Source organism: Eleutherodactylus coqui, chromosome 13 (assembly GCF_035609145.1).
Source record: "Eleutherodactylus coqui strain aEleCoq1 chromosome 13, aEleCoq1.hap1, whole genome shotgun sequence".
In the NCBI taxonomy this organism is placed as follows: Eukaryota; Metazoa; Chordata; class Amphibia; order Anura; family Eleutherodactylidae; genus Eleutherodactylus; species Eleutherodactylus coqui.
The window spans coordinates 13,959,658-13,985,411 of NC_089849.1; the positions used below are offsets into that span (position 1 = coordinate 13,959,658).

The 25,754-nt window shown below is 44.1% G+C and overlaps 1 protein-coding gene across 4 annotated transcripts in view; it reads left to right on the forward strand.

The window, feature by feature from the left end:
• The window catches only part of MYT1 (myelin transcription factor 1), a 121,811-nt gene that overhangs the window by 81,242 nt on the left and 14,815 nt on the right, over positions 1–25,754 (forward strand). For 2 of the 4 annotated variants that reach the window (XM_066586175.1, XM_066586177.1), the window contains exons 12-19: positions 3,091–3,296; positions 3,560–3,829; positions 6,458–6,612; positions 7,285–7,386; positions 10,625–10,687; positions 10,807–10,875; positions 14,395–14,457; positions 23,864–23,947. In XM_066586175.1, coding sequence (XP_066442272.1) covers positions 3,091–3,296; positions 3,560–3,829; positions 6,458–6,612; positions 7,285–7,386; positions 10,625–10,687; positions 10,807–10,875; positions 14,395–14,457; positions 23,864–23,947 — 1,012 coding nt within the window. The remainder of the gene's footprint in view (positions 1–3,090; positions 3,297–3,559; positions 3,830–6,457; positions 6,613–7,284; positions 7,387–10,624; positions 10,688–10,806; positions 10,876–14,394; positions 14,458–23,863; positions 23,948–25,754) is intronic. The other 2 variants (XM_066586176.1, XM_066586178.1) reach the window with 2 other exon arrangements.

A 25,754-nucleotide genomic window follows, 5' to 3' on the forward strand; every position in this document is an offset into this window, starting at 1 on the left:
CTGGATTTTCCCATCTACTGTGGATTCACACTGAAACTGATTCATGGAAAACTTGTCATGTGATTTCATGCCGCACTCCGGGGTCACGGGGAGAATTTCCATACAGGGAAGAGCCAATCGTAAAACGGCCGGGGTCACTAATAAAGGGCAGATGGCTCTAATGAAGAGACCATTCAGTGTATATAATGTATACATGGAAGCATAAAGTTTATTACAACTAGATATAAGGGGTACAGTCCCACATAGCAGCCGCCTTACAGCTGCCATGCGGTTTGCTAATGAGTTATGTGTTCACCAGCTGTAGGTCGTTAATAGCCGCTTGGTTTTGATAAGATGGCATGGCCTTTAAGTATGAACAGTAAGTAAGCACTTAATTGGTTAGCAAGCCACACGGACCTGCAGCACTGGGGGAGTTCTCAGCCACAACGCTGCCGCAACCCGGGCGCGCGGCAGCTGTGCAGCAACCACTATGTGAGATTGTACCCGCAGAGGACGACTCAAGGACCTATATTTACTGGAAGATCGCTGGTTCTTAATAGGTGGGTATGAAAGAAAAGGAGGATGAAGTAAGACAATCTGATCGACCATCAGAATCTGCAAAGAATACGAGAAGGTTTAGGGGAACGGCTTGTAGATCTCAGTAGTCTCGAGAGGGCTTTCCCTCATAACTAATCCTACTTTCCAAGATCCTTGTGTAATCCTGACACAGCTGCTCAGTAAAAAGCGTTCATGCTTCAGAGACGACTCAGCTATAGCTGCACAATGGGACTTACTTCTTTATTGCTGAACCCACACAGCACACAGAATGATGACGTTGGCGGTAGGCCAAATTGGAGAAGTGGCGCTGACAGCCTGGGTTAGGACTGACGGAAAAAGTCATTTGTTTCACAGCAAAAATAATTCTCCCGCTGAATAAGATCGCCTCATTTGCAATATTTGCAGAGCATTTTTCTGGGTAATTGTACTGACAAAATAAATTCCTGCAAAGCAGCGAGGACGAGGCGCCGGCGCAGCACCGCTCCGAAATCCATCTGAGCTGGAAAGATTTATTAAATGTAAAACTTCATGGAGGAGGTAGAAGCAAATTGGAGATGAATCTTCCCACTGTTTAAATTTCCCAGAGGAGGAGATTTAAAGTAGACACGTAGCGGCGGCGGTAGCTCATAATGCAATTCATTAGGTATCGGTAGGAGTTTCTCGGTGAGGATACATTGTATTTAGTCAACTATTTCTTTGCGTAAAATTCATGCGTGTGAGCAGCACAACGCACGGAGCGCTGAGGTCACAAATCAGCTGTAATTAACATACCTATAACGGTGCTTATGTAAGGTAAATGAGCGTAGTGGGGAAATACTGGACATGGCTCGCTTGCATACCCCGTTTCCCTGAAAATAAGACCTAGCATGATTTTCCAGAATTTTTTGAGGATGCAAAATGATTTTTCAGGCTTTTTGACGATGCTTGAAATATAAGCCCTACTCCAAAATTAAGCCCTGCCAACAGTTAATTAAAAAAGACAATTTAAATAGTGTCCAGGCAGCTATACATGTAAAAAAGTTAAACCTTTTTGAACAAAAATGAATATAAGACACTGTCTTATTTTCGGGGGAAACGCGGTAGCAGTTACCCAAATATGTTAGGTTAACTTTTTCATGACCCATTAATTGCTGGATGATTATGTAGAGGGGTGGCATGGGATGTTAATGTTTATTGGGGAAAGTGATATACATGCTAATGTCTTATGGGGGGAAATGCTGTAGCGACTGATGTTTATTAAGTAAATGCTGAGGATAATTGAGAGAAATGCTATAGTATTGATGATTATTGCATAACAGCTGAGGTTTATTGCATGTGACTAACGCATATTAAGCAACTGACTCATGTAACAGTCTCTGTTATGGCCCGTGTGGACAGGCTATGACAATCACAATGGCCATTGAAAGATGTACATCACTAGGCATCATGCTGGCTGGAACATGAGTGTCTGAAGGACGATTGGTATGGCATGTCTTGCCCCACAAGGGCAGGGTATAGTATGCAATGCAAAATGTGATTATGCTGGCTGCGGTGGTGACGTGACCAGTAATTACAGACGATATGGTGTTGAGTGTCCACTGAGGCACGCAATCATTCAAAAAATTCTGTAGTATTACGGTTAATTACGCATTGATATGAGTATTAAACAGAAACTTCAGTTAAGTCTCTGTCGTGGCTTGTGTGGACTGGGTATGAGTTGTCTCGATCCGAGTTACAATGGTCATTGGAAGGTGTACATCGCCAGGTATCATGCTGGGTGGGACATGTGTGTCTCAAGGATGAAAGATGGGGCACATCCTTCCCCACAATCTAAAAGTTAAGGTGGGGCACGCAAGAAGTGGTTGTGTTGGTTGCAGTTGTGGAGGAAGCAGTAATTATGTGAGGCCCCTGCACATTTGGGTGTGGTCCATTTGTAAACCATGAAAGATACCCTCAAAGCCTACTATGAAAGAGGTTAGGTGCAGCTTGAAAGTGTGAGCTGTGAAAAACCTTATTGCCTCCTGGTTGGAGCTAAAGTGCATGGACGGTTGGACTGTGACAGCTCCAGTCGTGGACCCATAGTATTTCTGAGAGAATAGAAGTCTGCCATTAAAAAACTGCAAGTGTATACTATTTTGATCCATGTTGAGTGCCCATAGAGTCACTCCAGGCCTGCTTAACAGCTGTAAAGACTGCGGGTAGCCAAAGAGACTGTGAATTTATTAAGAGTCTGAGAACTGATTCCGAAAGGATCAACAAGCTACAGTGTTGCCGAGCGGTAGAGGCAGCATTGCCAGAGTATTTGAAACTGTATTGCCAAGTTCTGGAACTGTGTCCCAAGTTAAAGTGACTGTACCGCTGATTCAGCTGCCAAGTAAAGACAGTTATTGGTTACTACAACATGTGCTCCATCTCTTAGTCCACCTACAAGTCCCACAAAAAAAACTAGCTAAATTGTGAAAGAGATTAGGCCACGCCTTCCCTAAAGTAACCCACCCGTAGCCCTTTCACTGAGTTTTGAGTTTTTAGCAGAAACAAGCATTTTAACATGGTTACCTGTTTATTCCTCTACAGCTAAACCATTTCCAAAGGCCTCATCCCCAAGTCACAGTCCATCCAGCAGCTATGTGAAAAGCACTTCATCGTCCTCCTCTGGCTTCGATTACACCCATGACGCTGAGGCTGCACACATGGCAGCAACGGCCATCTTGAATCTTTCCACCCGATGCTGGGAGATGCCGGAGAATCTCAGTACAAAGCAGCAGGACCTGCCAAGTAAAGTGAGTACCTGCTTTATCATCTAAGACATCCATGCCACTGACTGTTATTATAAATCAGAAGCCAGCATTTTCTTTTAACCATCTTTTTGTGCATATCCAGCACAATTTCCTAAAGTGCACAAAAATGGCCTGTGGCGATCGATGCTGCTCTTTCGAACTACTTAAATTCTTCTTCCATCTTGTCTTCATTCATAACTGTTGAGTGTGCGGCTCCTGCCTAAGAGATCTTATACAATTTCTTCTGCCCTTCTCTATTATCACAGTCCATGGACATTGAAGTAGATGAAAACGGCACTCTGGACTTGAGTATGAACAAGCATCGGAAAAGGGAGAATACATTTCCCAGCAGCAGCAGTTGCAGCAGCAGTCCCAGCATGAAGTCTCCAGACCAGTCCCAACGCCAAAACTGCACCAGTGCCACAAGTAGCACTATGACCTCGCCCCAGTCCAGCCAGACTTCTCGGCAAGATGATTGGGATGGGCCTATTGACTATACCAAGCCAAATCGCCAACGTGAAGAGGAGCCTGAAGAAGTAGGTTATTTCCTGGATTATTTTGTTAAGCAGTTCCTCATAGAATATGATAATAATGATCTTTATTACTATTGTGCCAATATATGCCGCAGCACTTCACTAATCAGAGATAACATGGACAAAATCAGATCCATACAGGTACATACAGGATTACGCTAATAAACAATTTGAGCAATAAGGGTGAGGGCCCTACCCACAAGAGCTTACAATCTTTGAAGAAACACAGGTTAGGATCCTGTCCACAAGAGCTTACAATCTATGAACAAACACAGGTTAGGATCCTGTCCACAAGAGCTTACAATCTATGAGTAAATAGGGGTGGGGACCCTGCTAACGATAGTTTGTAACTTATGAGAAAATAGGGATGAAGGTCCTGCCCACTAGTTCTTACAGTCTATGAGGAAGCAGGAGTGAGGTCCCTGCTCACTAGGGTTTACAATCTATGAGGAAATAGGGATAACACAAAACGTAGTGCTACGGTTCCGTATGATGATCCGGTCATCTATATATATATATAGGTGAAACCCCTCACTCACTCACTGACTTGCCACTAATTCTCTAACTTCCCGGTGTCATACAAACATGAAATTTGGCAGGAGCATTCTTTACGTCCTATATAGGAAAAGTAAATGTGTCACAACTTAGAGGCATTGGTGCATTGACTGGCATAGGGTGGGGGGATCGGTGCAGTGGCTGGCACAGGGTGGGGGCATTAGTGTAGTGACATGCATAGTGTGGGGGTATCGGTGCAGTGACTGGCACAGGGTGGATGCATCGGTGCAGTGACTGCAATAGCTTGGGGGCATCGGTGCAGTGACTGGCACAGCGTGGAAACATCGGTGCAGTGACTGGCACAAGGTGGGGACATCAGTGCAGTGACTGGCACAAGGTGTGGCATTGGTGCATTGACTCGCACAGGGTGGGGGCATCGGTGGAGAACAGAAAGCTGGGCCTGGCTGCTTCATTCAGAATGGATTGCAGAGATGGGAGTTTAGTGAAGAGAAGACTGATCAGTAGAAATAATCAAGATGAAAGTGGATAAGGACAACAATAAGAGTTTTTGATGTCTCCTCAGTGAGAAAAGGGCAGTTTGGAAATGTTTTTGGGGTCTGGTTGACATGAGTGAGCAAGTGATTGAATATATGTAGTGAAGGAAAAATTAGAGTCAAGTGTAACCCCAAGACAGCGGCGTGCTGCGAGGAGTTATGGTAGCGCACACCGAGACGGAAATGTAAAGCTGAATGTTGACATAGTGTAAGTTGAGGCAATGTGTAATAGTAACTTGTAGTAGTTACTGTGGAGAAGGGTGCACCAAGACCAGCGGTATATTTGTGTTCTGGTCTAAAGGCCGTTTTTACATTGAACAATTATCATTCAAATGAGCAAAAATGAATGATAACACTGGGCAACAAGAATTTTTTTGTGTGTGTGTGTGTGTGTCCGGGGAATCCGTGGTATTTTTACATTATTTTGATGACAAACAAATGGCTATTAATAGAGATGAGCGAGCGTACTCGGAAAAGCACTACTCGCTCGAGTAATTTGCTTTATCCGAGTATCGCTGTGCTCGGGTCTGAAGATTCAGGTGCCGGCACGGAGCGGGGAGCTGCAGGGGAGAGCGGGGAGGAACGGAGGGGAGATCTTTCTCTCCCTCTCTCCCGCCCGCTCTCCCCTGCTCCCCGCTGCGACTCACCTGTCAGCCGCAGCGGCACCCGAATCTTCAGGGACGAGCACAGCGATACTCGGATAAAGCACATTACTCGAGCGAGTAGTGCTTTTCCGAGTACGCTCGCTCATCTCTAGTTGTTAACAGTTATTGAGCCAAATCTTTGATTGTCACATTGCTGACTAAGATTATATCTGCAGGGCGGCGTCATGACCACAAAAGCAAACGTATTTCGAAATGAAGGTTATTTTCCATTATATTTTACAATAAGCTGACAAGAACAAATAAACTTTTCTTAGACACTAAGATCGCGTTGCCCGGTGTGATTGAACGACAAATGATAAATCGTTTGCTTTCCGTTCGTCATTCTGTGGGCATGAAAATCATCATTGGCCCGTTCAGTAATCGTTTGGTTTAAATGCCGACCGTTCAGTCGTTCTCATGTGCCCAATACTGGGCTGGAAATACAAACCAAGCTTCTCGTCATCTGTTTTATTCTTTGTGTGCAAAAAATCTGAGGGAAGGGGGTCCAGGGAGCTGTGTCTTATACTCATTGGGCCCCTGAGAAATCAGAACGTGCACATAGGGTGACTTTTCAGACGGCTCTGTGTGCGCACTTTCCCATAGAAATCAATGAGAGAGCGTGCATACAGCCTTCTGAGAAGAGTCGCGCTGTGTGCTGATTTCTCAAAGCCACACCGCTGGAGCGGAGAATTCAGTGAATATGAGACACCGCTCCCCGGACCCCCCATTCCCTCACCTGTGAACCCCATAACGTAATTTACGGGGCTCAAACCTGCCATTGAGTTCCTTCTAAGTAGATAGTTAAACTCATAATTAAAAAAAAGTAATTAAATCCATGAGGGCGTTACCATCAATTCTACTCCACCTGCTGTAACACCTTGTAAGCATTAATAGGTATTCTTTAAGAATTAAAACCTGATGTCTACTTCTCTTTGCAGTCTGAACCTGCGGGAGCTTCTTTTGCTTCATCAGAAGCCGACGACCAAGAGATGCAGGAGGAGAACTTTGAAGACCGTAAATACCCCGGAGATGTGACGCTCAGCAATTTCAAACTGAAGTTTCTCTCCAAGGACAGCAAGAAAGAGCTGCTGACGTAAGTAGAATGGAATATAACGTGAATTATTAACGTACGAGAGACACAATAGCTTAGTTTGAGCGCCAGACACATTTCGGAAAGTAGGGAAATCTGTAGAAGTTTATGGAAGGACTCAGTTTGTTATACAACATACTCTTGTTGGGAGGGCAGGTAAGTGGGTGTACAGGCAACACTGGCATTGCACTCATTGTCTAAGGTGCCTTTGTTTAGTACTTGTGTGTATCAGAGGAGATCAGGTGACACCTAGAGGCAAACAAGCTCACCGCACAGTTCACAGATAGTCATTGGGGTTGCAATGTGTTTTTCTTTCTACCATGGCAAGATGCATGGGCTCCAGGCTGGAGAGCGGAGCTGAGAAAATGTCCTACCTTTACAGATCCCTTCTCCAGCCTAGAACCCTATAAATCAGTATCGTTGTTTCCCTGAGATGCATAAAGGGTCCCCATTTTGCCCAGATGTACCCCTACATTAAAGCGTGCCCCTTTGCCTACACACTGCGTAGGCAGCCGTCTTGTGCACTGAATCAATATTCAATACTCCCGCAGTCCCATGAATATTAGTTCAGTCTACCAAGTTGCTGCTTCCTCTCCGTGCAGACAAAGGGCACATTTTAAGTCTGGCAGAACATGGCCCTCCCGTTGGACTTACTTGAAACCAATATTTTCCCAGATATTTTGCTGCACAACGGGATATTCGGCCAATACGTGATGGGGGGTGCGCAAGTCCAAAAGGGGGCGATGGAGGAAAAAAAGCAGGAACCCTCCTGAATGAGTAAGTTGTACATTAAGCCTTCACTTAGCAAAAAAATTGGCAATGTAAGGGATGTTTCTTCTGATGAAGAGAACTGTTGATATCGGAAAGCTTGCAATGGTATAATACTGCTGGGGTCAAATAATTGTGGTCCATAGAGCTGTTCTTAAAGTAGGTGGGACCTTTTAGTTAACTGGTACTGTCCCCAGAAATGTATGGCTTGCAGTGCTCTTTCTTAACCGGAGTTCTGGTTTCTTGTTTGTTAGTACTTGGTTATTATAGATCTGCAAGCTTTAGGTGAAGTCTTGAGGAAAAAAAGGGGCCATCAAACTTCATATGGCCAGGGACGTGCATGAAAAAAAATGGCATCCATCTCAACCCAATAGAACTCAACACTTTTTAGCATCGTTATCCCAGTTCTTAGTTGTAGAGTAAGATTGCACCTCCAAGTGTAAAGTGGTAGATCGTTCCTTTCTAACTACTTGCTAAAGTAGAGGGCTGCAGAGGTTTCATTTGGTGGTGGCCAACCTGTGATGTCACAGGACCCACCTCTATGGTACTTAAGCCCTTATATTGATTTTATAGGTTAGGTTATGTTTGGAAATCACAAAACTTGTATTTCATCTTTCTAGTCTTTATCATGATCTCTCCTGTTATCTGTTCTGAATGGCACTTTATTACAGCCTCCCATCTAGTAGCGCGTTGGACCTCCTTTGGCCTTCAGAACAACAGCAATTCGTTGTAGGATAGATTACACTAGGAGAGAAAATAATTCTGCAGGAATATCGGCCCCTGCGGACAGGAAGCTTCTTGATACAACACACAGTAGATAGAGGGGCTGACGTTCTGAAAATCTGATGGGAAGGAGTCATCAGTTTATGCTACTTAAACCAAATTCTGACTCTCTCATCAGCATGGGGCAACAGAAATCTGGATGCATCTGACCAGGAGAGGTTTCTCCACAGCTCAGTGATACAATTTTTGTGCTCTTTTGCCTGCTGAAGACTCGCCTTTCTGTTTCTTTTACACACAATGGCGCAGGAACTGGTCATCTGCTGTTATAGCTCATCCATGCTAAAGAATGGGGAGTTGTGTATCTAGGCACATTAATCGGAGCACCAGCATTGTATTCGGCTGCTCCTGACTGTGCAGCGTCGGCTAGTCAGGATGATTCTTGACTTCCTCTCCTGACCCATTTCGGGGATGAGCAGCTTCTATTCACAGGATCCCCTTTTGCTCGATGTTTTTCCTTGATCACACTATTCTTCATATACTCTCCACACAAGAAGACCCCACGCGGTTGGCAGTGAAATCCTGGCCCAATCTAGCACCAATGACCAGGCCTCGCTGGAAATTACTGATTGCTGGATTTTCCCATCTAATGTGGATTCCCAGTGAAATTGATCCACAGAAACCTTGTCATGTGATTTTATGCTGCGCTCCGGGATCACAGGGAGAATCTCCCTACAGGGAAGCTCCAATCATTAGATGGCCAGCTCTACTAAAGGGGCCATTCAAAAGAATGTACTGTACGTCCTGCTGGGACTCTAGAACTTTAGTAGAATGAATCTGTATGTATGACCATAGACATTTCATAACTTTTGGCCTGCGTGCAAACATTCAAAGAAAGTAGAGAAATTGTTCCTTTTAGGGACCCAAGAAATCTTAGAACATTATACTGTTCGAAACGGTAATTTGAGTTGATATTCCTTGAAGCCACCTGCCTTGCCCTCCCCTCACGAGTAGATTTATAGATGTTCTTATGTGTTTGTTGGTGTCCTGTTTCTCGCATGGACGGAGTACCAGCGTCTATTGTCTAGTGTTGTGTATATTGTTTATCTTACATTCTGTCCCATTTTGGTGCGTGTGGAGATGAGTGTCTAGTGATTGAGTGGCTCTAAGCACATAGCCCTTGTTCATGTTTGCAGTGATGGTGTCTGGATCTTTATTGGACGGTGGCAAAGCAAACAAGACAAAGAGTGCAGTTTAAAATGATTTCCGTCTTCACTTGGAAAAGGATGACTGACAGTCGATGGCCCTGGTCGGCTGTGTGACCTAGATACTGTAGATATGTAGGAGAGTTTTGGTTACAGTCGAAGAGCTAATGAGTTATCTCAAGCTCTTGTATTACTCTTCGCCTCTCACTATTGGTCTTTAAAGCGTACCTGCACTCGCAGATGACTTTTCAGAATAAGCAGTCATGTATGTGTACATGAGGAAGTAACATGACCATTTAATGACTTATATCCTGCATTTATCACCAGTCTTCCCTTCTGTAAACTTCATCTTTATTCTCAGTCTTCACTGAGCTGGTGGGTGCAGGCCAGCTGCTGCTATATCTCCCATACACTGCACACATAAGAGAGCAGGATCTCTTCTTCCCTATCTCTCTGTAATACACCCTCAAAAGTAATAGCAGCATGAAGGACATTATACAGCAGTACTGAGCAGTGTACACATGATTCCAGTAACTGTGAGTCATTTATCAGTTCGCTGCTGCAGCTACTTCAGTGCGGGTCTCTCTCTCTCTCTCTCTCTCTCTCTCTCTCTACTCCTTCCCCCTCTCCTCTGCATAGACTTCTATGGGCAGCATGTCATCACCTGCCCCCCACTTCCTGTGCTCTACTTTGGTGTCTCTGTTACTCGAGACAGACTTTACATGATGACCGGCAGTGGACAGTGAATTAGAAGGAGGGGAGATCCCAAGTGGCCAGAACATTAGAGTGATTGCTCAGCACAAAAACATCATTTTGGGTATATAAGTTGATTTGATAGTTATCACATTGGCTGTCATATTAACATGAGTTGCTTTAAAGGGCCAGGACCATTTAAAAAATTTTGAGTGGTTTCCTCATATTGCTGACCTATCCACTTGAATGGAGAAACAACATAGACGATAGGAGACTAGCAATCACACATAATATGCAGGTCTCAGAATCGTATTCTTTCGGCAATTCCATGCAGGTGTCTAGAATGCACTGAACTAAATTTCAATGTTTTTTGCGAAGAGCAAGCATTTCCATTGGTCATACATATATTAAAAGCTTAGAATCCCACAAAGGGATTATCCAATAGAGAGGAAAATGTTTACGTGGTTTCTGGATTCTCGTTCCTATGAAAGTATAACAAAAGCATTGCTACCAGTGGTGTTAGCACCCGACTTGGCATTCGTCTACATGTAGCCAACTTTGCATAGGTTTTAATTTTTTATTGTGACCTCTGTGGCTTCCTAGTAATGATGCATTTTCTCTGCACGCAGCTGTCCTACGCCGGGATGTGATGGAAGTGGACACATCACTGGAAATTATGCCTCTCATCGCAGGTTAGACCTCTCTTGACTGCTCCTTTGTGCTTTGGCTTGCAGGCTGTTTAGTACTATCCCGCACACCTCTTTTTTTTCTTTATTTTGGCTTATCCAGTTATCTATCTGTTCTCTTTCAGTCTTTCTGGTTGCCCTCTTGCTGACAAGAGTCTCAGAAACCTCATGGCTGCACACTCTGCTGATCTCAAGTATGTTTGCGCTGAGCTGAACTGCTACTCCTGCCTTTTCCACTTAACCCTCTTCTTTTCCCTCCTGCTTGTCAAAATCTGCTGAGTCCGACCAAATGCCATAGTGGGTCATTTAAACTGGGGGCGGAAAAAAATGCAACATGGAGAACAACGTATTGATTATTACTAGTGTCTGTCATTTGAGCTCTAAGCAGATTTTGCTTCTTCAGGGCTTATCTCTGCACCCCTCGCCCACCCCGCTTTCCTTATTTGCTACAGAACGAATATCGAGTATATACACTATGTTGACAGAAGTATTGGATGCAAATAGAAGGTGATGAAATTGGATTTTTTTCACATTTTTCAGTCCGGTGTTTGGCCGCTTTTGGTCTCAATGACTGCAGTAATCCTTTCAGGCCACTTCTCATCAAATTCCCATAAATGTGTGGAAGAATTTGCCTCCATTCCTTGAGGAGAGAGTCAGATAATGATGCAGGGGATGATGGGTGTGTTGGGCGCACCGATATGGCCTTCTAGTTGATCCCAAAGATGCTCGTTGGGATTGAGATCCGTACTTTGGGCTGGCCAATAAAGTTTGCTGACGTTCTGCTCCTCAGACCAAGACTCAACCCTGCGTGCTGTAGGACATGTTGGTCGGTCATGTTGGTAGAGACACGGAGCTGTAGCAGAGTATTGCCACAGGGTAGGTGATGCCAAATTGTCCGGAATGTCTCTGTACCCATTGGCGTTGAGGGTGGACTTCACTATAACCAATGGTCCTAGTCTTTCCCAGCAGAAACACCCCAACAAACCCTCCTCCAAACTTCACTGTTAAGATGATGTAGTCATGTGGAAACTGCTCTTCAGGCAGCCGTCACACCCAAGTGCGGTCATCTGATCGGAAGATGGTGTCATGTGGTTCATCTATCCATAACACTTGCTTCCACTCACTTATAGTCCAATGCTTCAAGCCCCATCGCAGGCACCGCTGTGCATTCACTGCTGTGATGTTGTGTGCAGCCGCTGGTCCATGGTAACCCACTCATATGCCATTCCCTACAGATGCTTCTGGTGCTAATGGATATCCCAATGGCCTGTGAGACCTCCTCGTACAAGGCTTTGTTGTCTACGTTCTGTCAGTTTACGAGGTCTCCTTGAATGTGGCTGCCCTGCACACACCGGGTGGTTTCCATCTCCCAATAACATGGCCAACAGTGGACTCTGGAAGGCCCTTTACTGATTGGTTGCTCTGGTGACATCCCACCACCAGACCCCATTGACAGCTCTACACCTGGACACATTCTGTAATGGGATATACCTGTGTGATAATCTCTAATGCTCACTCATGCGATTTGCATATCCCCTTCCTCTGACAGCACAGGATTGGTGGGGGTCCCAGTACTTTTGTCAACGTAGTGTATTTAACCATGGGTAAACTATGGCAAGCTAATTTAAAGCATACCCATCCCAATGCCTCCTTGCTGGCTGCCATCAGCATTGCAAAGCTGACAACTGTATTAAAGTTAACCTGTCACACATAATGGAGGCTATTAATTTGTGGGTTAAAGGCGGCCATAGATCGGCAGGTGTCGTAGCATCTTCAGAGACTGTGGCATCTGTTTGTTCTCGGATCTCTTCAACATCCAGCACCTTATCATTTGATATCAAAGTAGAATTGCACATCAGGAAATATCCCTGTGTGATACTGACTGCATTTACACCTTGAAAGTGCTCATTATCACCCCTGATATACATCCCGATTGTTGTATGAGGTATCATTAAATAGACGGTATTCACGTGTATGCTGAGAGCAGCCCATAAAAAAGTCCGCTTCCGCTATGAGTACGCAGCAGGTGTTCCTTAAAGCAGATGTCAGCTTAACCACGGCACAATTAAATGTTCTGCTACTTTCTAATATACTTTGTGTTTCACTTCCTTATCACAGTCAAAATCCCTGCTTGCTGGGAGCATATGGAAACATTCCTGCTTACATCTACAGGATGAAAACCTCTGCATATATACTTTTCACAGCTGATGGTTTGTTACAAGTGTAAATAGGATGAAGCAGGGATGCACAACCCTCTCTGATCCGAGGGCCACATTGTTAGACTGAACCAATTGCAAGTGCCATAATAAAACGCAACGGGGGACTGCCATTTGTGAGATTTATGACATCTCAAACATATATGCCATAAATGTCTGATTTCAGATGCAGGACTGCCACCGTGCATATGGCCAGCTCCATTGCAGTGACGTGAATTGCTAGAACAGCCGCGTGTTTCTCTACTCCCATAAACTACAATGCAGATAGACAAGCGCATGCATGGCCGCCTCTCCACCTCATCTACTGCTTTCTGTAAAGACCCCCAGAGATGGCCATACTGTACATTAGTAACCCCCCTGGGACGGACAGGACTCGCATGGGGAAAAACATGTATTTGAATTAGATTCATTTACATGAGCTATTTTCTCTCAGACTGATAGTCCAAGTTAGAATAATCATTGTATTTCCTATTTTTGTGTGATTCTTCGAGAATTGACTATTATTTTTTACGGGAGTGTTAAAAAAACAAGAAGGCGCAGTGCAGAGAAAAACACCTGCGAAAATAGCAAGAAAGTCGCACGGAAAACAGTCAGTTTTTTACTGGCCAAAATCGCAACACTAGCTAAAAATCGCTCATCTGAATAAATACATTGGAATCCAACGCTTCAGATCGTTGCAATTTTTCGACACATGAACCACATATATACGGTCGTGTGAATAAGGCCTAAGACTGTATTTTATACAACATTTTAAAAACGAAAGGGGGACAGATGGACCAGAGCAAGGTTCCAGTCCAAAAAATTGGGACACAAGTCCCCCAACACAGACAATTGACTCTAAACTGCCAGGAAAAGGAAAAATTATGGGAGTCAGCAGAACCTGGTGAAAAGTTTCCAAAAAAATCTGCAAATGAGTCCACAGTGCGCCAGAGGGTCTTCCTGACACGGCTCCGGAGCCTCTGATCTAGAAGAGGCTCTTCTGCGTCTAGACCCTATGGGCCATATAAAACGGCGTGGCGGGTTACTTTGGCCCGTGGGCCTTAAGTTGAACACATGTGATCTAATTAAACAACTTGGAATCTAGACTGATACATTTTATCTAATCTGATACATTGTAGGAAACTAAAAGGACAGGAGAAAGACTTGTGCTGCTGCTGGATATAACTGTAACAAACCCTTATCTGTGGGACACAAGAGGTCTATACACATTTTGGATTGACACAAAGCGTATACTAGAAAGTTACAGAACGTTTCATGACACAATGATTAAGCTTTTATGTAAGCCAAAGCACCTGATAAGATAAGCTTTTAGTTTGGTAGAAAGGATAGGATAATATGATGCCTGCGTCACCACATGTGCCTAACCACACTTCCTTCATTTAATGGACTATTCCTTTCCACCATCTATTTGGACTGCCATCCAGGACAGAAGTAACACTACAGTATTTCCACAGTTCCCTTCTCCAATGTTCATCTTTTCTCTCTTCCTCTCTGCAGGTGCCCTACCCCAGGATGTGACGGCTCCGGACACATTACAGGGAATTATGCGTCTCATCGGAGGTAAGAGCCTCTGGCAATGAATTACTGTTTTATTATAGCTTGTGATTGTGCAGCCCGGCAAGAAAATCACATGGCAAGGGGGAGTCTTACCATGACTTGCATCATGGTCCCTGAATCTGAAATGTGCAGTAACAATGCATTGCTAAAAATATTAAAGGGAATGTGTTTATTATTTGTGTTCCATCTGACCCGGATTTAAGGAGAAATACATTTACGCTAAGTTTAAAAGTGGTTAACACAAAAAGGAAACACAAAACAGGGACCTCAACCCTAAACCCTCTGATACAAAAAAAACTATAAGTGGGGCGACTGCCCTGATGAGGGAAACCCCCTGTCAGGAGAGACCCTGGCTTTCCCTAGTTGGTAACAGAGAATAGTGGCAAAGGTTAGATGACACTAACATATTTACAACCACTAGTGCAGGGGATAAAATGTACAAACACCCCAGAAAAATACAGTAAATATAACCCCAATTCCAAAACAAGTTGGGACATTGCGTAAAATGTAAAGAAATGTGAAGAAAAAAAGAATGCAATGATTTTGAAATCTCATCACTATATTTTATCCACAATAGAACATAAGAGAAGGGAAAAGGGAGACGTTTTAGATATTGATGGCAGCATCACATCTCACAATAGTTGGGCGGGGCCTTGTCTACCATTGTGTAACATCACATCTGACAATAGTTGGGGCGGGGCCGTGTCTACCATTGTGTAGCATCACATCTTACAATAGTTGGGGCGGGGCCGTGTCTACCATCCTGTAGCATCACATCTGACAATAGTTGGGCGGGGCCGTGTCTACCATTGTGTAGCATCACATCTCACAATAGTTGGGGCGGGGCCGTGTCTACCATTGTGTAGCATTACATCTCACAATAGTTGGGGCGGGGCCGTGTCTACCGTTGTGTAGCATCACATCTCACAATAGTTGGGGCCGTGTCTACCATTGTGTAGCATCACATCTGACAATAGTTGGGGCCGGGCCGTGTCTACCATTGTGTAGCATCACATCTCACAATAGTTGGGCGGGGCCGTGTCTACCATTGTGTAGCATCACATCTCACAAAAGTTGAGGCGGGGCCGTGTCTACCATTGTGTAGCATCACATCTCACAATAGTTGGGGCGGGGCTGTGTCTACCGTTGTGTAGCATCACATCTGACAATAGTTGGGCGGGGCCGTGTCTACCATTGTGTAGCATCACATCTCACAATAGTTGGGCAGGGCCGTGTCTACCGTTGTGTAGCATCACATCTCACAATAGTTGGGGTGGGGCCGTGTCTACCATTGTGTAGCATCACATCTCACAATAGTTGGGCGGGCCGTGTCTACCATTGTGTAGCATCACATCTCACAATAGTTGGGGTGGGGCCGTGTCTACCGTTGTGTAGCATCACATCTCACAATAGTTGGGGTGGGGCCGTGTCTACCATTGTGTAGCATCACATCTGACAATAGTTGGGCGGGGCCGTGTCTACCATTGTGTAGCATCACATCTCACAATAGTTGGGCGGGGCCGTGTCTACCATTGTGTAACATCACATCTGACAATAGTTGGGGCGGGGCCGTGTCTACCATTGTGTAGCATCACATCTCACAATAGTTGGGCGGGGCCGTGTCTACCATTGTGTAGCATCACATCTGACAATAGTTGGGCGGGGCCGTGTCTACCATCCTGTAGCATCACATCTCACAATAGTTGGGGCGGGGCCGTGTCTACCATTGTGTAGCATCACATCTCACAATAGTTGGGGCGGGGCCGTGTCCACCGTTGTGTAGCATCACATCTCACAATAGTTAGGGCGGGGCCGTGTCTACCATTGTGTAGCATCACATCTGACAATAGTTGGGGCGGGGCCGTGTCCACCGTTGTGTAGCATCACATCTCACAATAGTTAGGGAGGGGCCGTGTCTACCATTGTGTAACATCACATCTCACAATAGTTGGGCGGGGCCGTGTCTACCATCCTGTAGCATCTCATCTGACAATAGTTGGGCGGGGCCGTGTCTACCATTGTGTAGCATCACATCTCACAATAGTTGGGCGGGGCCGTGTCTACCATCCTGTAGCATCACATCTGACAATAGTTGGGCGGGGCCGTGTCTACCATTGTGTAGCATCACATCTCACAATAGTTGGGGCGGGGCCATGTCTACCATTGTGTAGCATCACATCTCACAATAGTTGGGGCGGGCCCGTGTCTACCGTTGTGTAGCATCACATCTCACAATAGTTGGGGCCGTGTCTACCATTGTGTAGCATCACATCTGACAATAGTTGGGGTCGGGCCGTGTCTACCATTGTGTAGCATCACATCTCACAAAAGTTGAGGCGGGGCCGTGTCTACCATTGTGTAGCATCACATCTCACAATAGTTGGGGCGGGGCTGTGTCTACCGTTGTGTAGCATCACATCTGACAATAGTTGGGCGGGGCCGTGTCTACCATTGTGTAGCATCACATCTCACAATAGTTGGGCAGGGCCCTGTCTACCGCTGTGTAGCATCACATCTCACAATAGTTGGGGTGGGGCCGTGTCTACCATTGTGTAGCATCACATCTCACAATAGTTGGGCGGGCCGTGTCTACCATTGTGTAGCATCACATCTCACAATAGTTGGGGCGGAGCCGTGTCCACCGTTGTGTAGCATCACATCTCACAATAGTTAGGGCGGGGCCGTGTCTACCATTGTGTAGCATCACATCTGACAATAGTTGGGGCGGGGCCGTGTCCACCGTTGTGTAGCATCACATCTCACAATAGTTAGGGCGGGCCGTGTCTACCATTGTGTAACATCACATCTCACAATAGTTGGGCGGGGCCGTGTCTACCATCCTGTAGCATCACATCTGACAATAGTTGGGCGGGGTCGTGTCTACCATTGTGTAGCATCACATCTCACAATAGTTGGGGCGAGGCCGTGTCTACCATTGTGTAGCATCACATCTCACAATAGTTGGGGCCGGGCCTTGTCTACCATTGTGTAACATCACATCTGACAATAGTTGGGGCGGGGCCGTGTCTACCATTGTGTAGCATCACATCTCACAATAGTTGGGGCGGGGCCGTGTCTACCATTGTGTAGCATCACATCTCACAATAGTTGGGGCGGGGCCGTGTCTACCATTGTGTAGCATCACATCTGACAATAGTTGGGCGGGGCCGTGTCTACCATTGTGTAGCATCACATCTCACAATAGTTGGGGCGGGGCCGTGTCTACCATTGTGTAGCATCACATCTGACAATAGTTGGGCGGGGCTGTGTCTACCATTGTGTAGCATCACATCTTCTTACAACAGTTTATAAACTTTTGAGAAGTGAGGAGACCAATTGCTGGAGTTTTGGGAGAGGAATGTCCCGTTCTTGCACGATGTAGGATTCCCGCTGCTCCGGAGTCCTCGGTTGTCTTTGCAAGTTTTTTTGTTTCATAATGCGCCAAATGTCTTCTATTGTTGAACGGTCCAGACTGCCGGTGGCCGGTTCAGCCCGGACTCTCCTTCTGTGAAGCTATGCTGTTGTGATGGATGCAGTATGTGGTTTAGTTTTGTATTGCTGAAACATATAAGGTCTTCCCTGAAGGAGACGCTGTCTGGATGGGGCATATGTTCTAAAACCTCTATATACTGCTCAGCATTGATAGTGTCTTTCAGGATGTGTAAGCTGCCCATTCCATAGACACGAATCAACCCCAGAGATGCAGAACTGTGCACCAATAACAAGCTGGATGGTTCCTCTTCTCTTGAGTCTGAATTTCGTCTGACCACAGAAAAAAAAATTTTTATTCCCTTATTTTAAATGAGCTTTGGCCCAGAGAAGATGCCAGTGTTTCTGGATTGTGTTGATATATGGCTTCTTCTTTGCATAATACAGCTTTAACCCCTTGAGTGGCATGCCCGGAAATTTTCCGGGCCGAGCTCCACTGCTCATAGCGACATAGCCCGGAAGATTTCCGGGCTATGTATCACCATGGGAGCTGCAGAGCACAATGCCACAAGCTGTGACAGTGTGCTCTGCCTGCACAGTCCCACAGAGAACAAAGCAAGGGTTTTGAAAAACCAGCAGAAGATATTGCCGATCTGCCAGCAATCTCCTGCTTTGTTTACAGGTTGCCATAGAGACCATCAGCTTGTCAGAAGCAAGCCGATGGTCTCTGTGGCAGGGAGAGCTGGTTCTTGGCTGTGAGAGGACAGCTAGGTACCTGCTCTTACAGCAGAGATCAGAGAAAACCTCCGATCTCTGCTGTGTTAACCCTTTACATGCGGCAGTCTATGTGACTGCAGCATGTAAAGGGCTGTCACTGCAGCATGTAAAGGGCTGTCACCATCGGACCCCCGGAATGTGATTAGGGGGTCCTGATGGGTCCCTGTGGAAGTCCCCTAAAGGGACAAAAATATAAATAAATAAATAAAAATTAAAAAAAAAAAAAAAAAAAGTTTAAAAATTATAAAACAAATTATAAAAATACTTGTCTCCCTTTACTTTGTAAAAAATCAAAAATACAGTCACACATGTGGTATCCATGCGTCGTAATGACCCAGAGAAGGAAGTTAATACATTATTAAACCCCTTAATGACATGGCCCCCTTTTTCTTTTTTCCCCATTTCTTTTTTTCCTCCCCCGTTTAAAAAAATCACAACTTGTCCCGCAAAAAACAAGCCCTTATATGGCCGTGTCAATGGAAAAATGAAAAAGTTATGGCTCTTGAGACGCAACTGCAAAATTAGTTGAAATTCAATGATTAGACCATTTTAAAAAACCTGCCCTGGTGGGCACGACAGGGTGGTAGGAAACCCACCACTCAAGGGGTTAAAGGGGTTGCTCAGGCAGCGCCCGCCAGGATACACTGGGGTACAGGCAGGTCTGCTCCAACCTCTGTGTAGCAGCCGGCGCTCGTAATTGCCGGCGCAGTTCTCATTGTAATCCGCTCAGACCCCCGTGTATCCCAGTGGGTGCTGCCTGGATAACCCCTTTAACTTGCATTTGTGGATTGCACGGCAAACTGTTTTCACATACAATGATTTCTGGAAGTATTCCTGAGCCCGTGCAGTGATTTGCATTACAGAATCATGCCTGGTTTTAATGCAGTGACGCCTGAGGGCCCGTTGATGTCAAGCATCCAATATTGACCGCAGGCCTTGTGCGAACATGAATTTCTCCAGATTCTCTGAACTTTCTGATCATATTATTACATTGAGGAACATTGTTCTACAATTTTTAGACACAGTTTTTCACAGATTTGTGAACCTCCGACCATCTTTGCTTCTGAGAGACTCTGCCTCTCTAACATTCTCTTTTTACAGTCATGTGACTTAGTAGAAAATTGACCCTCCAGCTTTTGGTTAACCCTCATAGAATCATAGAATGGTAGAGTTGGAAGGGACCTCCAGGGTCATCTGGTCCAACCCCTTGCTCAGTGTCCAACCCTGTCCCAACTTTTTTGAGATATGTTGCTGCCATCAATTTCTAAGTGAGTTAATTTTTTAATAAAAAGAAAAAAAGCCTCCCTTTCCCCTTCTGATATGTGTTCTATGTTCTATTGTGGATAAAATATGGTTATAGAAGATTTCCAAACCATTGCAATTTTTTTTCTTTACATTTATTTATATTTTGCACAGCTTCTCAACCTTTTTGGAATTGGGGTTATAGAACAAAAAGCAGAGTTATCGTAACAGAGACAGAGTGGTGTTTGATCACCATAAATGCACTGATCAGTCTGTCCACAGCTATTAAAGCAGTTATCTGAGAGTGAATAACAATTGTAAAGGCAGGGAATGGTTAAAAATAGAAAAAATAAGCCATACTCCCCTTGTTGGTAGCCTCTTGATCCAGTGGAGGAGCTCTGGTCCCTGTCACTATGATCCTAGAAGAAGCTGAGGTGGTCAGGTAACATTCATTGGGGAAACGTTAAACCAGCTCACCCACACCAGACACCATCCTGGAATGTAAGAAGCATGGTGCAGGGAAGGAAGCCGCCTCAGACACCGATGGATCCAATCCAAAACACAACATTTCTTCCAGGACCCATATCAAGTTAAAATTTCAACTTTTATTACAGCATCCTTAAAAACATCATCATAGAAGCAGATAGAAAAAAAAAGAGGAAAACGTTTTACTTGTTTCAAGCCTCACAAACCAGGCTCTTCCTCATACCAGATTATGAAGCTTGAAACATGTAAGAAACGTTCCCTTTTTTCCATCGGCTTCTACGAGGATGTTTTTAAGGATGCTATAATAAAAGTTTTATTAACTTTAATGAGTGATGGAAGAAATGTTGTGTTTTGGAATTTGAGCCATCCATTGTGCATAAGATCACTCAGCCAATCACAGGTACAACTGTGATTCTCCCATGAACGGCACATGACCAGATTGACTGAACTAGGTTCATACTACCACTACTAGGTAGTTGGGGAGTGCAAGAAAGTTAAAAGTTGAAAATATTATCCACAGTATCCGCTATTCAATTCCTAAACTCTAGTCCACTGCATGTGGAAATATGACTCTACATCTTTTTGACTCTACATCTGTGTGAGCTTTGTCCATTGTACGTAATTTAGATAGGGTTATATATCATCTGGCAAGATCTTAACCCCTTAGTGACTCTTCATACACCTTTTTACGTCAGTCACTAACGGTTTTATTCTGTGGCCTTTTACAGCGCTGAATTAAAATCCCGACACAGGTCTCCCATGCCAATAGAGGGGGGGGGGGCCCGGATGTCTGATAACAGCCTGGCACCTACTCTAACAATGGGAACCAGAGAAACTGTGATCCCCACTGTTTAACCCTTTACATGCTGCAGTCAATGTAAAACACTGACAGAGTGCGGGCTCGCTCTGTCACCTATTGAAGCTCTACAATGTGATCACGGAGTCCCAATGTGTTTCTATGGTATCTGAAGGCTTGAAGATGACCTCCGGTTCTGCCATCTATGGTGGCCTGTAAAGCTCAGCCTCTGGCTAAGTCTTATAGACCAATATAATATAATGCTAGACCAGACTATAAGAGTGTATTATACCTACTATCTAACGTAGTGAATGTCCGAACGCTTGTACTTGGCTATATCCTTCGGCCCTACTGAAGTGAATGGAACAGCGCCGCGCATGCAAGACTGCTGCTTCATTCATTTTCTAAGTCACTGTGGGTGGATACAGCAAGCCCACAGTGAGGAGGAAGGAACAGAGACTCATGTTATCAGGATTAGTGGGGGTCTCATAAAAGTCAATTGTGAAACAACCCCCTTAATAAAAGGCAAAGGATGCAAAACTGTGATTGGGATAACTGATGGGAAAAACTGACAGCTTTGAGCTTTTCCCTCTGGTGTAGTACAAAAATTCGAAAGGGAAACTCTGGGGTCAGTTTTGTACTTGGTGGCATCATTTGTGATGCAGGACATCCCTTCCAGTTGCATATAGACACAAACTAAAAAATGTATCATTCCGTGTCCGGGTCAGGCGAAAGATTATCTGGATATGAAAGCAGAATGTTATAAATTTTTGTGATTTTTTTTTTAAATGAAAAACTAACATTTTGCATTGACATAAGTATTCACACCCTTTGTTATGACACTTGAAATTAAGCTCTGTAGGCTTTTTATTTCTCTTGATCATCTTTGAGATGTTTCTACACTTTGGTTGGAGTCATCTGTTGTAAATTCAGCTGATTGGACATCATTTTAAGACACCCCCCGTCTATGTAAGGTCTCACTGATCACAATACATACCGTATCAGAGTCAAAACCAAGCCATGAGGAGGTAAGAACTGCCTGTAGAGCTCAGAGACAGGATTGTGTGGAGGCGCAGATCTGGAGAAGCTACAAAAACATTTCTGCTGCCCTGAAAGTTCCCAAGAGCCCAGCAGCCTCTATAAGACTTACATGAAAGAACAACCCGCACACTTCCAAGAGCCGCCAATCAACAAACCCCAGTGACTGGGGGAGAAAGACCTCGGTAAGAGAGGTGTCCAAGAACCCAATAGTCACTCTGGCTGAGCTTCAAAGATCCTGGGTGCAGATGGGAGAAACTTCCAGAAGGTCGACCATCACTGCAGCCTCCACCAATCTGGGCTTTATGGCAGAGCGGCCAGAGAGAAGCCTCCTCAGTAAGACACATGAAAGCCGCCTGAAGTTTACCAAAAAACTCCTAAAGGACCCTCAGACTGCGAGAAACAAGATTCTGTGCTCTGATGGAACCAAGATGGAACTTTTTAGTCTCAATTCTAAGCATTCTGTCTGGAGGAAACCAGGCGCCGCTCATCACCTGCCCAATACCATCCCTACAGGGAAGCCTGGTAGTGGAGCATCATGCTGGGGGAGGGGAGACCGGTCAGGATAGGAGAAAACCAGGCGCCGCTCATCACCTGCCCAATACCATCCCTACAGTGAAGCCTCCCGTTGGAGCATCATGCTGGGTGAGGGGAGACCAGTCAGGGTTGATGGAAAGCTGAATGGAGTACAGAGATATTCTTAATGAAAACCTGATCCAGAGCACAAGGGACCTCAGACTGGACAGATGTTTCACCTGGCAAAAAGACAATGACCCTGAGGACACAGTCAAGACAACACAGGAGGGGCTGAGGGACAACTCAGTGGATGTCCTTGAGATGTCCAACCAGAGCCCTGAACACAATGGAACATGTCTGGAGAGACCTGAAAGTGGCTGTCCACAGACGGCCCCTATCCAACCTGACACAGGGCAGGAAATCCCCAAATCCAGGGGTGCAAACCTGGTGGCATTAAACCTAAGAAGACTGGAGGCTGGAATCACTGCCAAAGGGGCTTCACCCTGAATACATGGTGTGAATACTTATGTCAACGCAAGATGTTAGTTTGTAATCTTTAAAAAAATGTTCAAAAATTTCTAACATTCTGTTGTCACTTTGTCATTATGGGGCACTGAGTGCGGAATGATGGGGGAAACTTTACAGGATAACAAAATGTAAAAAAAAGTGAAAGGGTCTGAAGACCTTATTGTGTATGCAGGCACCTAATTGTTACAAGTGCTATTAATGGGCCGAATCGTCTGCGACTAAAACAAATTATGCAAATAACTGAATCTAGGGAAAATTTCTTAGTACTCTGTAAATTTCGATGAGCGTGATGTCACCCATGAGATGCTGTGCTTTATCCTTTGACAATGCAGTCCATAAATCCTTCCAAGTCGCATCTTTATGAATTGATATTGTTTCTAAAAATAGGGCGATTCTCCGTGTAATTGTTTTGCACGGAGCGATGTGTATAATTGCCCCAGGGGACTCGGCAGCGCCTCATTCTCTGGCTTTGTTTGCTATCACGCTCTCAATATAGTTTCATGGAGACCAGTCAGGTGAACAGTCTGGGAATAGGTTGTACTGTGTATTCGAACTGAGCATATGGCGGTAATTACATCCTCTTCTATGAATTTATAGCTTGTCAGGCTGTCCTCGTGCCAAGAAAAGCGGAATGAAAGTTACACCCACTAAGGATGACAAGGACGACCCCGAGCTAATGAAGTGAGTAGACTCTGAGCATGTGACGAGAAAAAAATATAAGAATCTGTCGGAGGAAAATCCACGTGCCATGATTGCAACAGGAAAGGGTTTGTAATTGCTTTCTGTCCACATTACTGAGAAGCCCGGAGGTGGCTATTGTCTGTGCAGCATCAAACACATCAGAATGTATCGATGACATCATTGAAGCACATTATAACAGAGAGAAGCAACCGCCGTATAGCATGAAATAAAAGTGACTGAAAGCAGCGCCGCCACAATCTTCTTGTAACAGCAGCGCCCCGATTATCCTGGCGGGCCGTCGTATTTACAACTCTTTGTTAGCTGACATTAGGGTAATTTCACAAAGCATTTTGCAGTGTCTGTCACAGGGGTCCGTCAGGAGGATTTCTGCATGTATAGCTCTGTCAGATCCCACTCTATAGGCGTACAGTGTCATCCATCACCCACAGGCTCCCTTTGCAAAAATATATATATGTATGTTGTAGCACACGGTATACATTTCTTTACTAGCTGCTTCTATTATGGACCAAGTTAGCAGACTGCGCTATTCCATACAGAAAGGGAAAAATATAGCAACGGAGATCAAAATATAATTCTTTTGGCCTCAGTCTGGTGAATGGAGACCTATGGATACATCTGACATGTGTGCCAGGAACATTCTTGGAATATGTGACAAGCAGACACTGCAAAATATAGTATACAAGCACCCAGAGGCCTGAGATGATCACAAAAAACATATAGATGATGTCCCTCTATCTATCTATCTAATATCTATCTATCCATCTATTATCTATCTATCTCATATCTATCTATCTATCTATCTATCTCATATCTATCTATCTATCTATCTATCTATCTCATATCTATCTATCTATCTCTCATATCTATCTATCTATCTATCTATCTATCCATCTATCTCATATCTATCTATCTATCTATCTCATATCTATCTATCCATCTAATATCTATCTATCCATCTAATATCTATCCATCTATCTATCAATCTCATATCTATCTATCTATCTATCTATCTATCTATCTATCTATCTATCTATCTATCTATCTATCTAATATCTATCTATCTCATATGTATCTATCTGTATCCCATATCTATCTATGTATCTATCTATCTATCTAATATCTATCTATCTCATATGTATCTATCTGTATCCCATATCTATCTATCTATCTATCTATCTATCTATCTATCTATCTATCTATCTATCTATCTATCTATCTCATATCTATCTATCTATCTCTCATATCTATCTATCTATCTATCCATCTATCTCATATCTATCTATCTATCTATCCCATATCTATCTATCTATCTCCTATCTATCTCATATCTATCTATCCATCTAATATCTATCTATCCATCTAATATCTATCCATCTATCTCATATCTATCTATCTATCCCATATCTATCTATCTATCTCATATGTATCTATCTGTATCCCATATCTATCTATCTATCTATCTATCTATCTATCTATCTATCTAATATCTATCTCATATCTATTTCATATCTATCTATCTATCTATCTATCTATCTATCTATCTATCTATCTATCTATCTATCTATCTCATATCTATTTCATATCTATCTATCTATCTAATATCTATCTAATATCTATCTCATATCTATCCCATATCTATCCCATATCTATCTATCTATCTATCTATCTCATATCTATCTATCTAATTATCTATCCCATATCTATCTATCTATCTATCTCATATCTATCTATCTAATTATCTATCCCATATCTATCTATCTATCTATCTTTCTCATATCTATGTATC